This window comes from Eubalaena glacialis, chromosome 20, assembly GCF_028564815.1.
Source record: "Eubalaena glacialis isolate mEubGla1 chromosome 20, mEubGla1.1.hap2.+ XY, whole genome shotgun sequence".
Taxonomy (NCBI): Eukaryota; Metazoa; Chordata; class Mammalia; order Artiodactyla; family Balaenidae; genus Eubalaena; species Eubalaena glacialis.
This window is the reverse complement of record NC_083735.1, coordinates 6,173,349-6,193,321: the sequence shown is the minus strand read 5'-3', so window position 1 is coordinate 6,193,321 and position 19,973 is coordinate 6,173,349. Positions and strand designations below refer to the sequence as shown.

The 19,973-nt window shown below is 35.7% G+C and overlaps 1 protein-coding gene across 1 annotated transcript in view; it reads right to left on the bottom strand.

Annotated features, from left to right (window-relative positions):
* Nucleotides 1-5,791: 5,791 nt before the first annotated feature.
* GPM6A (glycoprotein M6A) overlaps nt 5,792-19,973 on the bottom strand; it is a 257,123-nt gene continuing 242,941 nt past the window's right edge. Inside the window, exons 4-7 of the mRNA XM_061177186.1 lie at nt 14,896-15,049; nt 10,968-11,044; nt 10,373-10,438; nt 5,792-7,862 (exon numbers count right to left, since the gene is read on the bottom strand). Coding sequence (XP_061033169.1) covers nt 7,710-7,862; nt 10,373-10,438; nt 10,968-11,044; nt 14,896-15,049 — 450 coding nt within the window. The 3' untranslated portion in view covers nt 5,792-7,709. The remainder of the gene's footprint in view (nt 7,863-10,372; nt 10,439-10,967; nt 11,045-14,895; nt 15,050-19,973) is intronic.

Here is a 19,973-nt window from a genome sequence, read left to right as displayed (position 1 = left end):
GCCAAAACAAAGCTCTACCAAATAGCAGATGCAGTCAAATATCTCTGTTGTTATAGGCAATTTATTTACTGTCCCAGGGATCAATACTTCATATCAGAGGGTGAGCTTACCCTGACAGCGTGACATTAGCATTGGCTCTCATTCTTCAAATGCTATAAAGTACACTAAAGAAAATTAACAAGCCACAGTAAGCATTCTCTCAAGCACAATTTTAACTGAAAATAATGAGACAAAAATAGAAATATAATAAAATGGTATATGAACTTGGTACCTCAGGTATGCATTCCCAAATCAGTTACAAAACTATGCTAAGGCAGGTCATTTAGCATAGTCAGTCTCCTAGGTATGAATTCTACAAAATAATTAGTCCACAGAAAAGTGATGAAAAATGTCTAAGTACCTTTAAACTGAAAAGCGTTCTAAAAGTGATAGATTTGATGACAATACAGAAACACATATATATTATTGATCACAGAGGTTGAACCACTGTAATAAAATGACCAGGAGAGCGCATGAGTTTATTTCAAAATACAGGATAGTCACAGACCTACTCTGCTTATCGAGTTCTGACAGGGATTCTATAGTGCCATCTTAAAGTATGAGAATAAAAAAGGTTAAAAAAATCAGCTTTCATTTAAAAGTAGCTTACATTGACATCATCTTCATATTTTAATTCACTCATCATTGGAAATCTTTGTTTTGAGGTTTAAACTATTTCTTTATCATGAAAAATCTGAGATTATGAGACCACTAAGTACACAAGGGTTTTCAATCCAAGACATGCGATTTTCCCAATGCCTTTGTAATGTTTTTGAAACTAAGGGCTAAAATACAAGATACTATTTATGCAAAACAAAAATGAAGACATACCCTTTGGTATATACAATCGAGTGTACATTCATCAACTACAATTGGTTATAATCATTTGTAAACCCCTTCACAGAATATTATTGTTGAAAGGACCACATGATGAGGGAATTCTTTCCTTCAAAAACTGGTACTTTATTTTTTATGTAAAATAATTGCCATTTCGAATATGACTAATTTCTAAACTCTGATTTTACAAAAAAGACTGCAACGGAAGGCCAACTCTTTTGCCTTTTATCGTAAGATTATAAATTATAAACACATAAATTCCCCCTTTTTTCCATGAACAAGATGGGAAAATGGTAAATTGCTAAAATAGTCATTTGGGCAGATGTCTGTGAAATAGTTGTAATAAGAAACAAGCTGTCAACAGTTTAATATAGTTGGTTATATTGTTCCTTTAACTTTTTTACAGACGGCTACATATTCCCTGTGAGACACTCAGCGCAAGGTCCTGTCGAAGTCACAGAAGCAAAGAAAAGATAGTATAATGTTACCCACTCCAGCTACTCCTCAACTCATGTGAATCATAACGACAGAAAACCTGAGATATAACACAAGGTTGTTTAATAAATTATTGTATATTCTTGGGCAATTCACTTAATGTCTCTCAGTTTATTTATAAATGAGAAATTAAAAAATGACCTCTATAGTCCTTTTCAACCCCCAAATCCAATGATTATAGTGACATAATTAACTGTTTAAGACAGAGTAATATAATGATCTCATCATCTATCAGCTACTTCGCACAAATTATTTTGCAAAACTTTCTGAAGTAGGTACAATTTATTCTGATTTCAGTTTCACAGATATGGACACTGAGACAAAAAGAGATGAATACCTTTTCCAAGATCACAAGGGCAGAAACAAGATATGAACCTGGAGAGATGTCCTCAAAGGTCTGCATTTTCCTTCTTACCTTTCATTCGGCTTAATTTGATTTTTAATGGAAGGAAATCATCATGTATCCTGTACGTGAAATGAAGTTCATAGATTTCAGTGTATAGGTTCATTACTTTGGACAAACCCAAATAACCCCCACCCCAGTAAAGATCTGGGATACTTCCATCACCTCAGGAAGTTCCCTCAGTAGCTTTAGAAGGAAGTGAGGTGTCAGAGCACAGCCCATAAAGAACTGAATCCTGACAACAACGCTGTGAGTGAGAGAGAGAGAAAGCTACGAAGGAGCTCCATCCCAGGTGAGGCTTGAGATGAGTGTGGTGTTCTAAGAGGATCCAGAACCAGATAATCTAGATAAGCTACACAAACCGTGCCTGGATTACTGACCCACAGAAACACAATAAATGTTGCTTCAAGCCACTACATTTGGGATAATTTGTTAGGCAGCAATAGAGAACGACACAGCGACAACAGGCTTGTAGTAGGATTTGCATTTCATTTGGGAGATTCAGTGCAGTGTTCAAAGATGCGTCCTCTGGATTGGAGGCTGTCAGAAAGTGAGGACAATTCTATGATTGAACATCTTAATAATTTTTATCTAAAAGGCAGGAAGAACATGGTGACCTTAGAGGTCAGGTGGTAAAGAAGCAGCAGTCATTTACATTAGCAATGAGAGGGAGAAGTAGACTTTTTGTGAGGTTTGTTTGGACAGTTTTTGTTTTGTCTTGTGCCCAAATAATTCTGGAACGGTCTTTGTTTTGTCTTGCTCCTTCATGGTCATTGATTGTTTTTGATTTGCTGTTCTTTGAAATTGTGTATGTTCATCTAGAGAAAATCCCTAAGACCCAGATCAGCTACCTCCCAGTTGATAGCAGTCAGGGTTTTTATCTCTCTTTCTCAAGGTACTTGATGATTCTTGAATATTAGGTAGTGAAAATTAAGAAATCGGGGAAAAATCTTAAAATTAATTGTGTTGACATATGAACACATCACTATATGTTCAAAATGTGATTTTTATATCATTTGCATTGATTACATTGTTATCTCTAATCTACTATGTGTACTTCTTACTAGGTACAATCTAGGAGGCTTGGAAAGTACAATTATGTTAAAACCATGAAGGTGTCATTCAGGAAAATTATTATCTTGTAAGCTTCACTCACATGTCAAGAACACTCAATTCTCATTCTGGATGTTGTATTTTCTAAGACCTGATCCCATGCTCAGAAATAAAGTAGTAAGAAAGATGATGAACACAATAATCATTGTGAACATTGCATACACAGAGAAAAGCAAATGTAGTTTATAACCTCAAAGGCTGGAGAACTTGGTCTTGTACTGCTGGTTCATTCAGGGTGGAGGTGAATGGCAAGCTGAGAAGGAGGTGGTACTTCCAGCTTGTGTTAATCTGCTGAGCTATTCAAGTTTTCCTTTAAATGACGTCAATATCCTTAAAATCCACTTCTCGTTTCTGGAAATCCTCTCCCTTTATATATTGAAGGGCTAGGTTGGCATCATATCTTTCTCAATATCGCAACTAGATTACACTATATATATGCTATATAAGATTTCAAGGGCAGATTAATAGATTTCATACAGAGATTAATTGATGCCAGAGATAAAAAATAAAAAGAGATCCAAAAAATGAGAAATACGCTCATTCCAAATGCTCATTTATTAGAAAGCACAAAGTTATGTCACATGTATTTTTGTTGGATCATACGGATGAAACGTCACTGCCATGTCCACTAACACATGAAATCAGTCAAAAGGGGAATATTAATATTTAAACAACTTGTGTAAACCTTTTTAAGAAAAAAGTATCAGTACCTTCTGGACATACCAAAAAAATTAATAAAACAAATCTGGTGTTTACATACACTTAATCAGTATCCTAAATAACACACAGCAGCACCTCTGCTCTGTCTTTCAGTGCGTTCCTCTGATTATTGCTCCTTTTCAATCTACATGATATGGTTCAGAGTGTTCTATTCTGCACAGCCTGGGGGATGAGTGTTTGCTCAAGTGCCTTGAGTAGACGGCAAAAAATGCTGAAGAAAATAACACCTGTGGTCTCAACTGTTTTTTACAGTTTTTTTTTTTTTTCTCATTTTGTAGGCTGTTAATTTCTTGGTCTAATTTTTGATTTTTGTATTTGTGACTTTCTTTTTAAAATGATCCCCCCATGCAATATATATCTTCCAATAACATGCTCTTTTCTTTCTCCTTCTTATTGAAAGAATAATAGCAGAATTACTTGGATCTCTTCTCTTTCCTATTTTTCATTCCTGCATTGTTTGTTTATCTGTTTTATTTTGTTTGGTTTTTCCACTTATAAGAGTTTCCGCAGCTTAGAAATAGTCAAGAAAATTTCTATTTCATTTTAATATTATTTCATTTATTATTTTATTTATTTATTTAATTCACTTATTAATGAATTAAATAATAGAACTTATTTCATTTTCTAAGTTCTTTTCAGTTTCCAAGCATGATGGATTTTTATGGAAAAGAGCAAAAGAACCTAAAATGATCAAACAGGCAAAATTCACTTTTGAGAGAAGAAACTCAAGGTCCCCGGCTTATTTAAGCTAGGTGAAAGATGTTTACATTTGAGCTAGCAGCATTTTATACAGACTTGCTTCCACTGACTTCATATGATCTGTCATCTAAAAACCTTGCAGAAAACGCAATAGAATGTTTCTTCAAGGTATGATAGTTTAATTCAAATTTTATCATGTTCAGCATATCTCAGCTATCAGGTAACTTAAATGAAATATACTTTAAAATGATTGTTTCTGTTTTGTCTAAAAGGCAAAAATAAAACAAATAAAACAAAAAGTCAAGTTTACTTGATCTTTGAGTGACTAAATCAGAATCTGTTAATACCTAAGTTTTAACATGAAGAAGTAAACTGACTAACCGCAAGTCGCAGCTGGCCAAGACACATTTATTCTCAAAATGAGTAATTTCCTTAGCTTCAACATTAGCTTTACCATTCTCAAAAGGATTATATGTCAATTATATCCCAAGAAAGCTAGGGGGAAAAGAGTTCCCAAAAGGAAATTACTCACTTTAAAGATAAATGTGTATTTTTACAAAGAGAAATGGACTTTTAAGTTGTCAAAGATTATAATTATGATCATCAGTTTTTGAAAAGCACATATTCTGAAATTTTTGTTCATGTTGATATTCTTTAACATATAGTTCTTTATTATCTTGTTGCTATGCTAAGAATTTCATAAACACTGGAAGGAATACGAATTATCATTTCATAAGATTTGGCTAGGGGTAATTTTTGTGTTGTCTTCAACGTGACTTTTTAAAACATAAGACATTTTCCTCAGATCTACATATAATTATTGTAGATATCAGTAACCTAAGTCTATGAAATTTCCAAGTTGTCATTTATAATAATACAAAAATAATTGAAGACTAATATAATTCCTTAGGCCTTATAAAAATTAAGATTTTTTAGATAATTATTTTATTATTTTAAAATTGCCATTACTTCTGGTCTGGCCAGAAGGAATTACATCCAAAACAAACAAAAAGTCTGGAAAAAAATTTTTTTTTCATTTCATTGCTCTCACCTTGAAATTATGAAGCCAACCAAGAATCATTTTTCTTTCTAAATTGCATTAGTCTTTTTAGTTTCTCTGTTAGTTTATGAAGCACTAAAGAAAACACAAAACAATAAACATTAGGCAAGGAAATAGCATAAACTGGGAATCATTATCATTTGCTAAATGAAATGACCTCCACAGTCTCCATTCCACCCTCTCCCCACTCAGCATTCCCATGGTATGGTTCATGCACAGAATTTTCATTGCATTTTGAAGTATCAGGTCAGCTCAACCGAGGCAATAAGCATCCTAAAGAAATAGCATCTATTGCATTGGAAAGAATGCACACACATAAGAGAGAGGAATAAACAAAACAAGAAAGAAAAAAACAAAAAAGAAACACTGCAGAAACTAATAATAAGTACACAAGGTACACAAGTGTATTTATTACATTTTGCAAGCACTTTGTTCTACATTTCAAAAACGCCACCATCAAGCTGTTGGCACATTTATGTACAAAACAGATTAATTGTAATGCCTGCTACAAAGCACTCTTTGTGAAAATACAAACTCTAATACCAGAAAAAAAAAAAGGCAAAATCATCAACATCATTACATAAGTTTAAAAGACAGTTTTAAAAATCATCACAAACTATTAAGACACAGAACCAAAACACTACAATATAGAATTTAAAGAAGCCCATTAATACTTTTGCTGAATATCTGTAATACTGCATGTATCAGAAAAATGTTGAACCAGTAAGATAATCTAAGTGTAAAAAAAAAGAAGCAAAACCCCAAATTAATTAAATAATACTACAGAATGCATAATCATGCCACAGATAACCTAGTAATACCCCTCTACCTACTACAAGAACTTGTAAAATTATGGATGATGCATGACTAGTCATTGTACAAAGATTGTTTCACTCAATAAATTTTATTAGAAATGCACTTACACTGAGAAAAGATTTCACAATGGTCAAATCAGTGCACAATACTACCTAGTTTTTACACTGACAGAAAAGTCTCGTCAGGCTATATCATTTTAAAAGACACTTTACAGCATTCTTGTAGCATTAGAAATAACCGAAAGAAGAGTTAAGGTTAAAACAAACACCAAATTTGGTCCAATAATACTGATTGCTTTTTTTTTATTCTTTTGATATAGGTACGTCTTATAAATGAAGACGAATGAACATTTGGTTAAAATGACTTACTGGAAATAAAAACACAAATATATCACTACGCTTCGAAAGGATACATTGTATAGTGGCCTCTGACCACACTTTAAAAAACACTACAGGTAAACCGACACAGATTGGAAGGCTGCAAGCAAAGTTATTATATTAATGGAAACCTTTTCAAACATATCATACACAATTTGAGGGATAGTTTACAGAGGTGCAATCCATTAAAATTTTTTAAAGTAGGTAAAACAACTTCAGAGGGGTTAGTGTGCTTATTTTTAATACATCACCTTCATAAAGGTAATTAATGTCCCACATTAACATATTAAAAGTTCCAATCCAGCCACTGCTTAAATCACAAAGAGGTCATTTGCCAATAGTCCACAGTAGTTATTTCCGTTAAAATAGTCTCTATACTAAACTTTAGAAGGTAAGCCTGGTGTCACAATCTTAAAAAGGTAAGTAGCCATGCATAAGCATCGTTGTTTCTACGTGCTCACAACAGAAACACGAGTAATCAGAGAGTAATGCCTTTTAAGTACATCAAGAAAAAATACAATGTTAACAAAGATAAGAAGCACTTTTTTTTTAAACCTACTCTTACAAATTTAGAAATTGCACCTTAGGTTGATGAAAACATTAACCAGGGCCTATAGCAATGTGGCCACTGATCTTCAGACAAGATTTTCATGTTTCGGGTCATCATGATATGATCTCTGTCTATTGTTCATAATGTACAATGGTCCCTTGGAAGGTTACCTGTAGTTAAACTAGTTACCGAAATCAAAACTACAAAGTATAAAAACCTATTTTTCTTTTCAAAACATAAGAAATAATGCAAAAGGTATAATGTAGAACACATGGAAGTGGTTAAAAATCAAAGAAATCTCTGCATTTGACAATGTTAGTCTCTTTGATCTTGCAGAATTATTAAATGAGTTTGAGAAATTTAAAAAAGAAAAAAAAAGGCTGGATAGGAGCTTGTAGGAGAGATCTGATTACACCTATTTAACAAATTAGGAAATTAAGTGCTAAACAACAAAGAATTGTATTCAGGTGATTCATAAGTCACCCTCCATATCATTGATGAGAAGCACTTTCATTTTCTTTTTCAAAAGGTTGGATGGTTGGATGGCCCTTAGATAATCACCAATGCATTTGAATGGTAGAAAGGACGGGAAGGTGTGGTTTATGTGTACGCATTGAGCCGCTCTTTGGAGCGAGTAGAGTGGATATCATGAAGCTCCTGCTCCTCCTTCGACTTGATGTCTTCATACTTCTGCATCCGGCAGGCATCTTTCACATAAGCCCAGTTGGCAGACAGAACCATAAGGTAGTGGACCTAATCAAAGACAAAGATAATTTATACTGGAAGTCTGTCCTGTGTCTTCATTACACCTTGCTATCAGGAAAGAAATATTCATATTATATACTTATATAGAATATGTTCATCAACAAAATGGAATGAAGATTTCTGTTGTAACACAAAGAATATAAATACAATATATTCCTTCCTCAATCCTCCAACTATGACCCTGTCTTCTCAGCTCCCTTTTTTCAGTATCTTTCTTCTCTTTCAACTCTGAAGTAACCAAGGGTCTTAATCCAATATTTTTAATCTTTATGTGATGTTTCCTGTCCTTTTGTCCTCATTTACTCAAACCCAGACTATACATTTCATGTTTATGTATTTATGTTTTCTAATGCACTATGGGAAACAGTCTCACATACAGTGGAGTCCAGTGAACTTGAATTAATGAGATGATATACTGCCCACAGTGCAACAGAAAGAGGGCTCATGGAAACCCCAAAATAAACCTGTGGATTTAATTAACAAGTTAATTTTCCATACAATGACTTTTGCACAATGAATTTTATGTTGCCAACTACAAGAAAGCAAGCACTGTCATATGAATCATGAATATTTTATACGTTTGTAATAGCTAGAATAGTGCCCTGTTCAAAAAGCAATCTCCTGATTTTTCCTGAGTAATAAACTTACTCAAGTAATGAAGCTCCTGATTTTACCTGAATAGACTGACCAATGAGATCACTTATTTTTCTTTCTTTCCCTCCCTCGTAGTCTATGAGAGAGAAAAAGTAGTTTTCGAAATGGTGAATTTTGATGGATGAATAGGAAAAAGAAACTAAGTTGTCAGGTGTATACTTTCTCTGAGTTTTAAAGGGTAGGCATTATTTTTATCCATAATTTAGTAAAATAGAACACTAAAATTTATGGAAGTATAGTTGATATTCTATAAGTTACAGGTATACAGTATAGTGATTCACAATTGTTAAAGGTTTTATTCCATTTATAGTTATTATAAAATATTGGCTATATTCCCTGTGTTGTACAATATATCCTTGTAGCTTATTTTATACATAATAGTTTGTACCTCTTAATCCCCTATCCCTATGTTTCCCCTCCTCCCTTCCCTCTCCCCACTGGTAACTGCTAGTTTGTTTTCTATATCTGTGAGTCTGTTTCTTTTTTGCTATATTCACTAGTTTGTTTTACATTTTAGATTCCACATGTAAGTGATATCATACAGTGGTTGTCTTTCTTTGACTGACTTATTTCACTTAGCATAATGCCCTTCAGGTCCATCCTTGTTGTTGCAAACGGCAAGATTTCCTTCTTTTTCATGGCTGAGTAGTATTCCATTGTATATATATGTACCACATCTTCTTTAACCACTCATCTGTTGATGGACCCTTAGGTTTCTTCCATGTCTTGGCAATTGTAAATAAGGCTTCTATGAACACTGGGGTGTATGTATCTTTTTGAACTAGTGTTGTTTTTTTTTCTGGATATATACCCAGGAGTAGAGTTGCAGGGTCACATGGTAGTTCTATTTTTGAAGAATGTTAAAGTTTTGATTAGTCAAAACAGGAGGTAGGCTGATTCTAGAAAAGTAGGGATGGACATAAAGAATGCAAGGTCAATTCTAAATGGTGACTACTGTGGTATGTTAAGGCAGTCAATGGACAGCAGAAAGAAATTAACAAAACAATTTTGACACAATGATACAGGAAAGAGATGTATACCAATAAGAAAATGAATAAGAATTAACTCATCATTTTTGCGTATTGAACTGGCTATACCATGGGTGAGTTTACTGGGCACCTTCTAGAGTTCTATGCTACTTATATTCTAGGACACAAGGACTGAGGACCTGGGCTGCAAAAGCTCTGACTGATGTGCAGAGTACTTGTTCATTGTTGCCATTTGACATTCCCTTGAACAAACTGGAATTCACGGTGAGTTACAAAGAAGGGACAGTGTGTCTGGCACATTGTAGGTCCTCAAAACTCAGTAAAAGCCTGACTTTCAGGACTTGTTCTTAATATTTCTGAAGAAAGTTAGATACAGAAGACACGACATGAGACTACCGAGGTTTATGTGGAGAAAAATAAATTAATCCCTTTTTCCTAAGTGACTCAGTGTGGCTTTTGTATGTTCTGATTTAAGGAGGAAAAAAGGATAATATAAGTCAAGGAATTGATTAAATTACTTGACTATCCCACTGATACATACTTACATGCTAAAGAAATTATTTTTTATGTTAATAGTAGTCTCATATCTAAAATGCTACTTATTTTGGTTAGTGTTACCAATATTATGGAATGTCTGAATTCTTCAACTGATTATCAAATATTAGCTCTATTGTAATGATAATCTTTCTTTAGGTTAAGCCTTGTTTTTCACTTATTTATTTGCCCATTCTCCTCCACCTTTTTTTTTTACTGATGTTAAAATACATACGATTTGTATAGACTTCAGACATCAGAGGTAAATTATCGTCTCTACAGGCAAAGTGCAAAACCAAGCCTCAGAGCTTGAGGTCTTACCATAGCGATGACTGCAGCCCCAGCTCCGGCAAGGGCCACGATGAACAAGTGGAAGGTCATGTTCAGCTGCAAAGTAAGCCACAGAGAAACAGAATGAACATCAGGGTTACAACAAAAGAGAGATAAGGATGCCTGCTGCCTTACGAATAAGAACTCTGTCCACCTTTAACAGAAGTGCACCCGTGACAAATCACCTAACCAAAAACATTATTACAATATCTTTTCTCCTGCAAGTTATTTAAATCTTTGCAACTGCACCATTTTAATATAATTTCATTTTAAAGATGAAATCATGATTAATAATGATGGTTTCCAGTAACAGTAGAACCACAGAAGGCTATATCCTTTAAAATATAACTTTATGATTTTTCAACTTTCATTAAAATGACAGTTCCTAGAAAAAAACTTATAATTTTTATCGAAATATGCAGAGTATCTCATATTTATTTTCTAGTCCCCCTGCACAACATCACTGTATGTGACCTTGCCTCTGAAAGAAAAAGGGGGAAATCCGATGTCGATTTAATTATATATTCCTCAAATAACGAAAGGAAGCTCAAATTCTGACAAAATTAAAGGCTGTAAAACCACTCACCTCAGTGGATTCACACATCCTCAGGAAATTCTCAGAGACAGTGCAAATTTTCTTTTCCTCTCCAATTGTCACAATCCCTGCAACATGGAGAAAATTACAGTTTAACATTATAAATGTCTGCAAGATCCCAGAGAGAGAAAAAGAAACTTGAGCTGATAAAACCTAAGCGAGTTTCATTTTATGTTATATTGTAACAAAAATTGTTCCTCAGCTTTCATTGCTTGACAATAATTATGAAAAAACTGAATGAAAGATCAAGACTATTTAGGCCTCAAGCAATTTAAAACATTTTCAATCTGAATTCAATGGAATCTAGCCACCAGAATCTTCATACTCAATTGTAGCTACTTCACTGGTTTGGTCCATTAATGTCATGGTGTAGGCATCAGAATTATTTTGATAACTATGCCACAGACTACAATGAAGTCAGGATCTAAAAGTATTCTGCTGGTACAAAGCCTCTGTTAGTCTATAAAAGCATATTGCCCAAAGGAGCAATTTTTCTCTACTAATTCTGAAAACAGTGCTATTAGTAAGGGGAAATAAAAAGCTGCAATTTCACTCCTATTTACCCTTGCTCCAGTTGGTTTATGGACCGACTGCATCAGAATCTCCTGGGGAACTATCACAAATATCTATCTCTGGACTCCACCACAGGACTGTTAAATCAGAATCTGTGACTGTTTGCCAGGAGTGTTGCATTTTTAACAAGCACATACACTGCCACAGTCCTCATGTTAGAGAAGTGATCAAGTTCATCCTAAAATGGGTCTTTGATTTTGTTTTGAGAACTCCTGAAGTGTTAAACACATACATACATGAGCAGAAAAATTCACAAGTTCTGGGCAAACTAATACCTAAGCGTTTAGCACTTGCTGCATAATAATATATGCACATATTATTGAGTTTTAATATGCGCGTATATTCACACCTTCTTAGCTTTGAGGCGCACCATCAACTGTCCATCTCTGTGGAGCTGCTACCATCCTGCTTTGCCAAGAGTTTGGGCAATTATTTCAGTTAAAAAAATCTACTTGCAGTACATCGAATGCAGAGATCCTTCTCCGCGACCTTCCCTTTTTGCCAAGACACCTCTAAGAGGGGGTAAAAAAGAACCTCCAGAAGACATGACTAATGAACCATCATTAGTGAGAAAGCTTCCCAGGAAAGGCCATCTTTCTTCATGTTGATCTATTACAGATTTCATTCATTCCCGTGGAATACCTTGGCTGTGCATACATTTCCTCACCCATTTCTTTATTCACGTTCAAAGCAAAACTTCCAGGAAGTGTTGCCTCTGCTCAGTCTACAATTTCTTTCTTTCCATTTCCACTTAAACCCTTCCTAGTCAAATTCACCCCAATCCTCTATGGAAATTTTTCTTATAGAGGTCACCCATACCCTCCACATCGTTAAAGCGGAAGATGAATTCTCAGTTCTCCTTCTACTTGCCAGTCAGCAGAATTGGAGGCAGTTGATGACTTCTGCATCCTTCATGGTCTCTTCATTTGGGTTCCAAAATCTACAGTCTCTTGCTTTTGCCTTTCTGCTCTCACCGGCTTCTCCCTCTCAACATCTCTGTCTGGTGGTTCCTCCTCTCTGCTAGGACCCCTTTCATTGGTGCTTCCCAGCGTTCAGTCCTCAGTCATCTGTCTCCTTTGCTGATCTCATCCTGTCTCAGAGCTTTTGACTTTAAACATTATCAAGACTCCTAAATCCATACAGCCAGGCCCATACCACTCTCCTGAAATTGAGACCCATATATCCAATTTCCCACTTGACAACTCTGCTGAGATTTCTAATAAGCATCTAAAAATTAACATTGTCAAAACTGAACTTCTGATCTTCTCCCTCACCTGCTCCACTCCTGAGCAAGCTCTTCTGGTTGGCTTTCCCGTCTCATTTCATAGCTAATCCATCTTCCCAGTTGCTCAATCAAAAAATGAATTCTTTCTTGAATCTTCTTTTTCTCTCAACCCCACGTACAATCTATCAGGACATTCTGTTGTCTGTCTGTACCCATCATAATCCACATTTTGGGGAGTGAACGTTCTTTTCTATTCTGATGCCCCTTGTTTATAACTTGATTGTATACGAACATTCAGGATTCCTGTTAAGGACTTATTATCTGGAAGGTAAATAAATGCTATCCAGGCAGTAGATTCTGTGTTAAGAGCAAACAGAAAGCCTTTAAGGCTGATGTAAAAGGTTGCATGACATCTGAAAAGTGCCTTCCCTTCCATGTCACAAATAAAAGCTAAACTTGCATAAATCCTGGTAACTATGTTGTAAACAGTGCTAAGGTTCAAAGAGCAGCTTTAATCATAGTCATGCTTTACACTTACTGGAATTATGTCCCATACAATATTTGAGACAGACTGGACTAAAAAAATATTGCTTGTTTATCTCAAACTCAAACTTAACTGGGAGTCCTGTAATCTACCTGGCAACCCTCTCTGTGACACTAGTCACATCTTTTCCAATCTTAATTTTTCAGATCAGCAGAATTAAAGGAAGACATTGTAGTATGTGGGGTGGAGGTTACTGAAGTCAGGGCCGTGGTTTTCCAAGCAGCTATTTTCCAGTGACCTCCATCCAGCAGCTGGTGCCGACGTTTCCTTTTTCCTGTGTTTACGTGGGACATGATTCCAAAGTTAAAACCTCCCCAGTGGGAGAGCTGTCCACATTCCCTCCATCATCTTCTTGCCGAGAACCTCATGCACAGAGCAGGTCAGCCTGCTTTTCATTTGGGCCAGACAATGGGGGCTGGGGACTCCTTCTGACGAGAGGGTGGGCAGGCCACACTTTTGGAACACACGGCTAGCTGGTGATAGACTAGTTCTATCCGTACCCTACAATCTGTCTACAGTATAACCTTAGAGCCACAGGCTTGCACATACCATCTACTGAAATGTTTCCCGCTTGCCTGAAGTATGAGGAAACCCCCGTTAGAGAAAAACATTTAGAACGTTCTTTAGATTTTAATAGCTGTGTTGTGAAAAAAAGTCCCTTTGAGCCTGTGAATTTGCATATCTTTTATAAATTCTGTAGCCCCCATGTTTTTACAAATGATGGGATAGAATTCCAAATAGGTTAGGTGAGATTAGACTCTACACATTCATAGTTCAGTACTTGTTTTGACAGGAGAGGCAGTTAACTTGTAGCTAAGAACAGACTGAAGCTAGTTGGGGGTGAATCCTGGCTCTGTCACTTACTAGCTGTATCGCCTTGGGCAGGTAATTTAATCTCCTGGTTCCTCAATTTTGTCATTTATAAAGAGGATAACACTGTCTGCCATATTTAATTATTGTAAGAATTAAAACATGTCAACATATACAAACCATTCAGAATAGGGTCTACACATTGTAAGCCCCTATATACATATAAAAGTATTATTATTATGTGAGGTTTTAGCCCTAAATAAAAATAACCAAAGAGGACTACCGATTTATTTAACATTTTTTGATTTTATTATGAAATGCTAAGGTTTTTTTTTTTTTTTTTGCCCTATTTCAGAAGACAATGAAGTACATGTTTCTTAGATGATCTTCATAGCAGACTTCACAAATTGTATAGTTTATCATGGGAGAATGAAAATACTATGCAAACATCACATTGAGTAGGAAAAGTTCACAGGAATCAGGACAGGAAAATCAAAATTATAACTTGCCAACACCAGGAAACACAACCTGACAGCCTGTTCACATACATATGTTTGCGGGTTCATGTTGTGAGATCAACTTCCAATCACTCTGAAATTCCGAATTATTTCAGTTTTAAAAGAATGACTTAAACGGGAAGACTCTGATACGTCTATCTCTTTGGTAGAAGAAGCAATGATGGTTCCAAAGTGATTTACACTATTTTAGAGGCAGTTATTTGGGAGAAACCATATGAGGTTCTGTTTTACAGCCAGAGATTGACCTACCAAACTGACGAAGGTCCAGGCAGAGATTCGCTCCCTCCACTAAGGTGGTGTTTCGGCAAATGGTCCACAGGTTGAAGTACATGTAAACTGGCAGCGAGGTGAAAGCCGTGACTCCCAGCCAGGCCAGCATGAAAAGGTATGTCAGCATAATAAACTGCAACAGAGAAAAAGTCGAGACAGAAAACACATAATCTACTGGAAAAGAAGAATTTTATGCTTAACTTACATAGCTCGATATCAAAGATTTGAATTATTACAACCCAGGTAGGCACTGCAACCTGGGAAGCTGAGAGATGGTGAATATCATGGGTCACGTGAAGAAACCTGCCAGAAAACTGAGGTTCTGATGTGCAAAGGAAGAGATCATCCAGCTGCATCGTAACGCCTGTTTCATTCATGTATTTATCTTAAAAATCTCACCGCACGTTTTTTAAACTTTAGAAAACATTAACTGGTAAATTTAGAGGGGATTCTGCACAGTGAGTTAGAACCTTGTCAATAACTTTATAACTAAATGGGCATGATTTTATATCATAAATATTTAAGCTACTTAATTGTGTTTTTAACATTCTAAATATGATGATTCACAAGTCATTTTAGCATATAATATTAGTGTGTATTTCTACTCCTACTTTTTAATGACTTCTGTAAACTTTAAATCTAAGTCTTCTTTCATGCATATTAATTTTACCTTTGATTGACTGATTGATTGACTGACCAAGCATTGATATGCCACTCACAGTGTCCCCAGCCTAAATGTCACATTTATTTAGCAATAACAGGGGCCTTAGAGCACATTGATTAAAGGCACAGACTTCTGAGCTGGAATGAGTCTAGGCTGCTCTGTATGTCTCTGTGTCTGCCTCTGCAAGAGAATACCTGCTAAATTGATCTATAATTACAATCACAATTGTAATCTACAATTACAATCACTGCATGATTGTAGAGAGGCTGGAATGAGATGATACGGGAAAAGCATTCAGCATCGAATCTGGCACATAAGAAGCCCAGACAAAGTATTAGTTAGTTTTTATTCTAGATAGTATTACTGATTACAACTACTACCATCAAACATATATTTTGCCTGAATGATAGGACTCTACGGAATAAGGAAATTAGGTTTCATTTCACGTTTGGAGAAAATAAAAAGAATGAGAACTTCTTCAGTCTGGGAAAGTTATTCAAAGAGGGCTCCCACTCAAGGAGAAAGACTCTAGAAAGTTTGGAAACCACCCCAAAAATGAAGAAATCTTGTTAATGGAACTCCTTGGAGGAAAAAGCCCTGTTTATTAACATCTTCATTATTCACAATTGTAGCTCTCCAGGCTAATTTACAGTCTCAGGAACAATGAACATGATATGGCCGCTCCAGACCCAGCTCTCTGGAGGGAACTAGTAACTCGGAACCCACGGGAGAGTAATCAGTGAGCTTTTGGCTTCGTCCTCGCTATCTTGTTTTTCTTTCTGTCCCAGGGGATTTTTCAAAAGCTTCTTTTGACGGTGCTATTCACTGCAGGATGGGACTTAGAATTCAATAGGTTTAGACTCAAAGTGGCGTGGAGCCCTTTGAAACATCTTGCTGCTGCTACTTGACAAGGCAATGAAAGGAATGACTCTTAAACCACAGTTCTGACTCGTATTTGCCATAATGTTATGGCACAGTAGTAAAGCTGAACGTTATAGAGTAAATCTTGGCTGTGAGAAAATGTTTTCATGACGACTAGTGCATAACTTTTGTTCTAAGACACAACAGACTTTACTTTTGAATTGGAGTACCAAGCAGTTACATTTCAGGCAGCAGCAGTTCATAGTCACTAAAGTATCCAAATTAAAGATGCTAAAAATGTAAGCCTATCTTCCTATTTTATGTTTCGCTTAGAGTCTGATAATTACTAAGACTGCCGAATTATTTAAATTGATCAAGTGTGATTCTAGGTAAAAATTCTCTGTATGTAATAAAATATCTCATGATGATCATAAATTATTTCTAGCTTTGCACTAGAAATGTGACAGATATGCATTCTGCTGTCTGAGCATTAAATAAATAAATAAGCTACTTTTTTAAAAAAATGAGGTATAATTGATACATAATATTATATTAGTTTCAGGTGTATGACATAATGATTTGATATTTGTATATATTGTGAAATGATCACAACAATAAGTCTAGTTAACATCTGTCACCATACATAGTTACGAATTTTTGTGTGTGTGTGATGAGAATTTTTAAGATCTCCTCTTTTAGCAACTTTCAAATATATAATACTGCATTATTAACTATAAGCACCATGCTGTACATGACATCCCCAGGACTTACTTATTTCGTCACTGGAAGTTTGTACCTTTTGACCCCCTTCACCCATTTTGATCACCGCCTCTGGCCATCATCAGTCTGTTCTCTGTATCTTAAATAAGCTACTCTTATTAGAACAATCTCTGAGCATTTGAAAAATTCTTCTGATTTTGAAAATCTTATTTTTTGCCTTTATTAACATCTATTCAGATGAAACACTTTCTGAAATTTAACTCTGCAATATCTGTTTGGGGAGTTTAGTGAAAACAAACAAAAAAAAATTGGAAGAAATAAAATAACCCTGGACTTGACATCAGAGGACTGGATCACTCACATCTCACTGAAGGCTCAGAGTCACTTCCTCATTCACAAACTGGAAATTAGCAGACCTCTCTCACAGGGCTCAGATATGAAATCACTTAACAGTAAACATGGTCCACAGTAAATCTTACTTAGGAAGCAATCCCAAGAGAGGAAGTTGCTTGATTGAGCAAAAAATTATTTTTCATTTCTAAAGGTGAGGTATGGACAGACTAACGTATTTACGTTGCATTTGGTGTTTATTGCCTTGAACAGCAAGGAATTTTACTGTCTAAATTCAACAGCTGTGGCCCTGTTTATAAGAAAGGAGGGAGGGACGGGTCTTGTGGAAGTCTGACATATAAAGTAGACTTAGTGGCTTTTCTTATTTCAGCCATTGTTTAATATATCACTCACTTAGAGTAAAATGCTGACCATTTCCTCCTAATTCACAAAGAAAAAAAATCTCAGTAAAATTTCCTTGGTTTGGTTTAGATTAGTTAACTTGTTGATCTTCGATGGTAAAAAAAACGCCATTAAATGATAGGGAGTGGGTGCCAGATTCATAATTAGTATCCAGCAATCTCATTATCACATCATTATTTGAGTACCGTTTCATCAGAACATGCAAATGACTTTCACAATAGCATCTTCTTGTTATCCTATTTCTTGTTTTGTTTTTGTTTTTACTCAAAATACATTTGTTGACGGTTAGTATTAAATTCAACAAAATTGCTGTGAATTACTTCTTAGTGGCTTAAAATTAAAAAAAAAACATGTAATTATTGTTTTGATCTCAACCTGGATATTCTAACCATTGTTAGAAATTTAGAAGGGAGGTTGAAATATAGAACTGCGGGAGACAAGGTTTTCATAACCTTTGAAAGAAGGCTAAAATAGATGATTACTCCTTGATTATGGAGCTATCGAGATGACAGTGTATTTAACTGGAGAATGACTTGTAAAAGGTAATTCGTTTTTCATCTGAACTCCTATGAACTTAGGCTTGATGTCTAAGAAAATCAGACTTGGTTGAGCTACAGACTTTCTGGGCAACTTTAGCAGACGTGCACCAATCCGGGTAAAAATAACATCTTAGAAGTTAGCAGCCCTGATGAAAAAGAGCCAGCTGACCCTGACTCCCAGGACTCTCTGAGTCTGTGAACTATGTAAACATTGAAAAAATAAGCCACATACCGAATGGAATGTTATGATATAATGAACAAATTCAGGCATGAGGCAGACCCAAACTTTAGTGAAATGAACAAAATGGATCTATGCAAACATATACCAAACGTATACTGTTGGGTTCCACTCAGGTCACTGTCTATAAGGTCCCTTTCTCATTAATGTTTTGAGACACAGGATATAAAAGTACTTAGCTAAATCTTAACTCAGAGCCCCCTCATTTCACAATAATATGTTTTCAATGACATTTCCTCATTGTGAATGGATTTAAAGAGTATCAATTCAATCGTGTCCCCACTTCAACAGCAAAAGGAAACAGTGTAAAAAAAAAAGGAAACAGCTTTAGATTTCATCAAAGGCAGAAATAGCTCCAGGCTTAGAGATACTGTCATCAAGCAGTCTCACTGGATAGACATGTGCTGAGGGCGCACAGCCTCTGATAGTGCTTTCCAACTGTGGCCACACGTTAGGATCATCTGGCAAATCTGAGAAAGAGATGCTCAGGCCTTGCCCTTGCCAACTATATCTGTATTTACAATATTTCTACAGGAGATTCTAGTGGGTGTCCAGTGTGAGGAACTACTGCTCTACTGGAATCAATAAAGCTCTCATGAGTACGTTTGATGTGAAAACATCTTTGCTATTTATCTTTAGGTTCTTCAGGGTACCACACCTGAAGGAGAAAAAAAAAAGTACAATTGGGATGATTTGCCAATGTCAACAAAACAGCCAAATGCATGGATGAGTGAGGGACTGGACGTGAACCAAATTTCAAAATCAAGACTTCCCAAATTCAGCACTGTGGAAATTTTCAGCCAGAAAATCCTTTTTTATGGGGAATGCCCTATGCATTGCAGTATGTTTAACGGCATCCCTGGCCTTTACCCAATAGAAGCCAGTTGTGTAACCAAAGTTTCTCAATGTCCCCTGGGGGTGGGGTAGGGAAACAGCCCCTGGTTGAGAACCACAGTTCTAATATGAGAAAATACCAAGTCAAAAAAAAAGCAAATGGACACCTGAATATACTATCACTAAGAATGCAAAATGGAACAGCATTAACAATACTGAACTCAGTAGGCTCTGAAAAGTATACGGTGTAAAGTTTGCTGCAGAAAAAATTCTTACGTTATTATGTAAATTACTTGAAAATATGCAAGCATCATCATTGTCAACATCATGGCCCAAAACTATCTCAGCGCAAGTAGTGATCAGAAGCTTTCTTTAAAAAATTATTTGCTTGGTTATAGCCACTTTATCCATAATTGCCAAGACTTGGAAGCAACTAAGATGTCCTTCA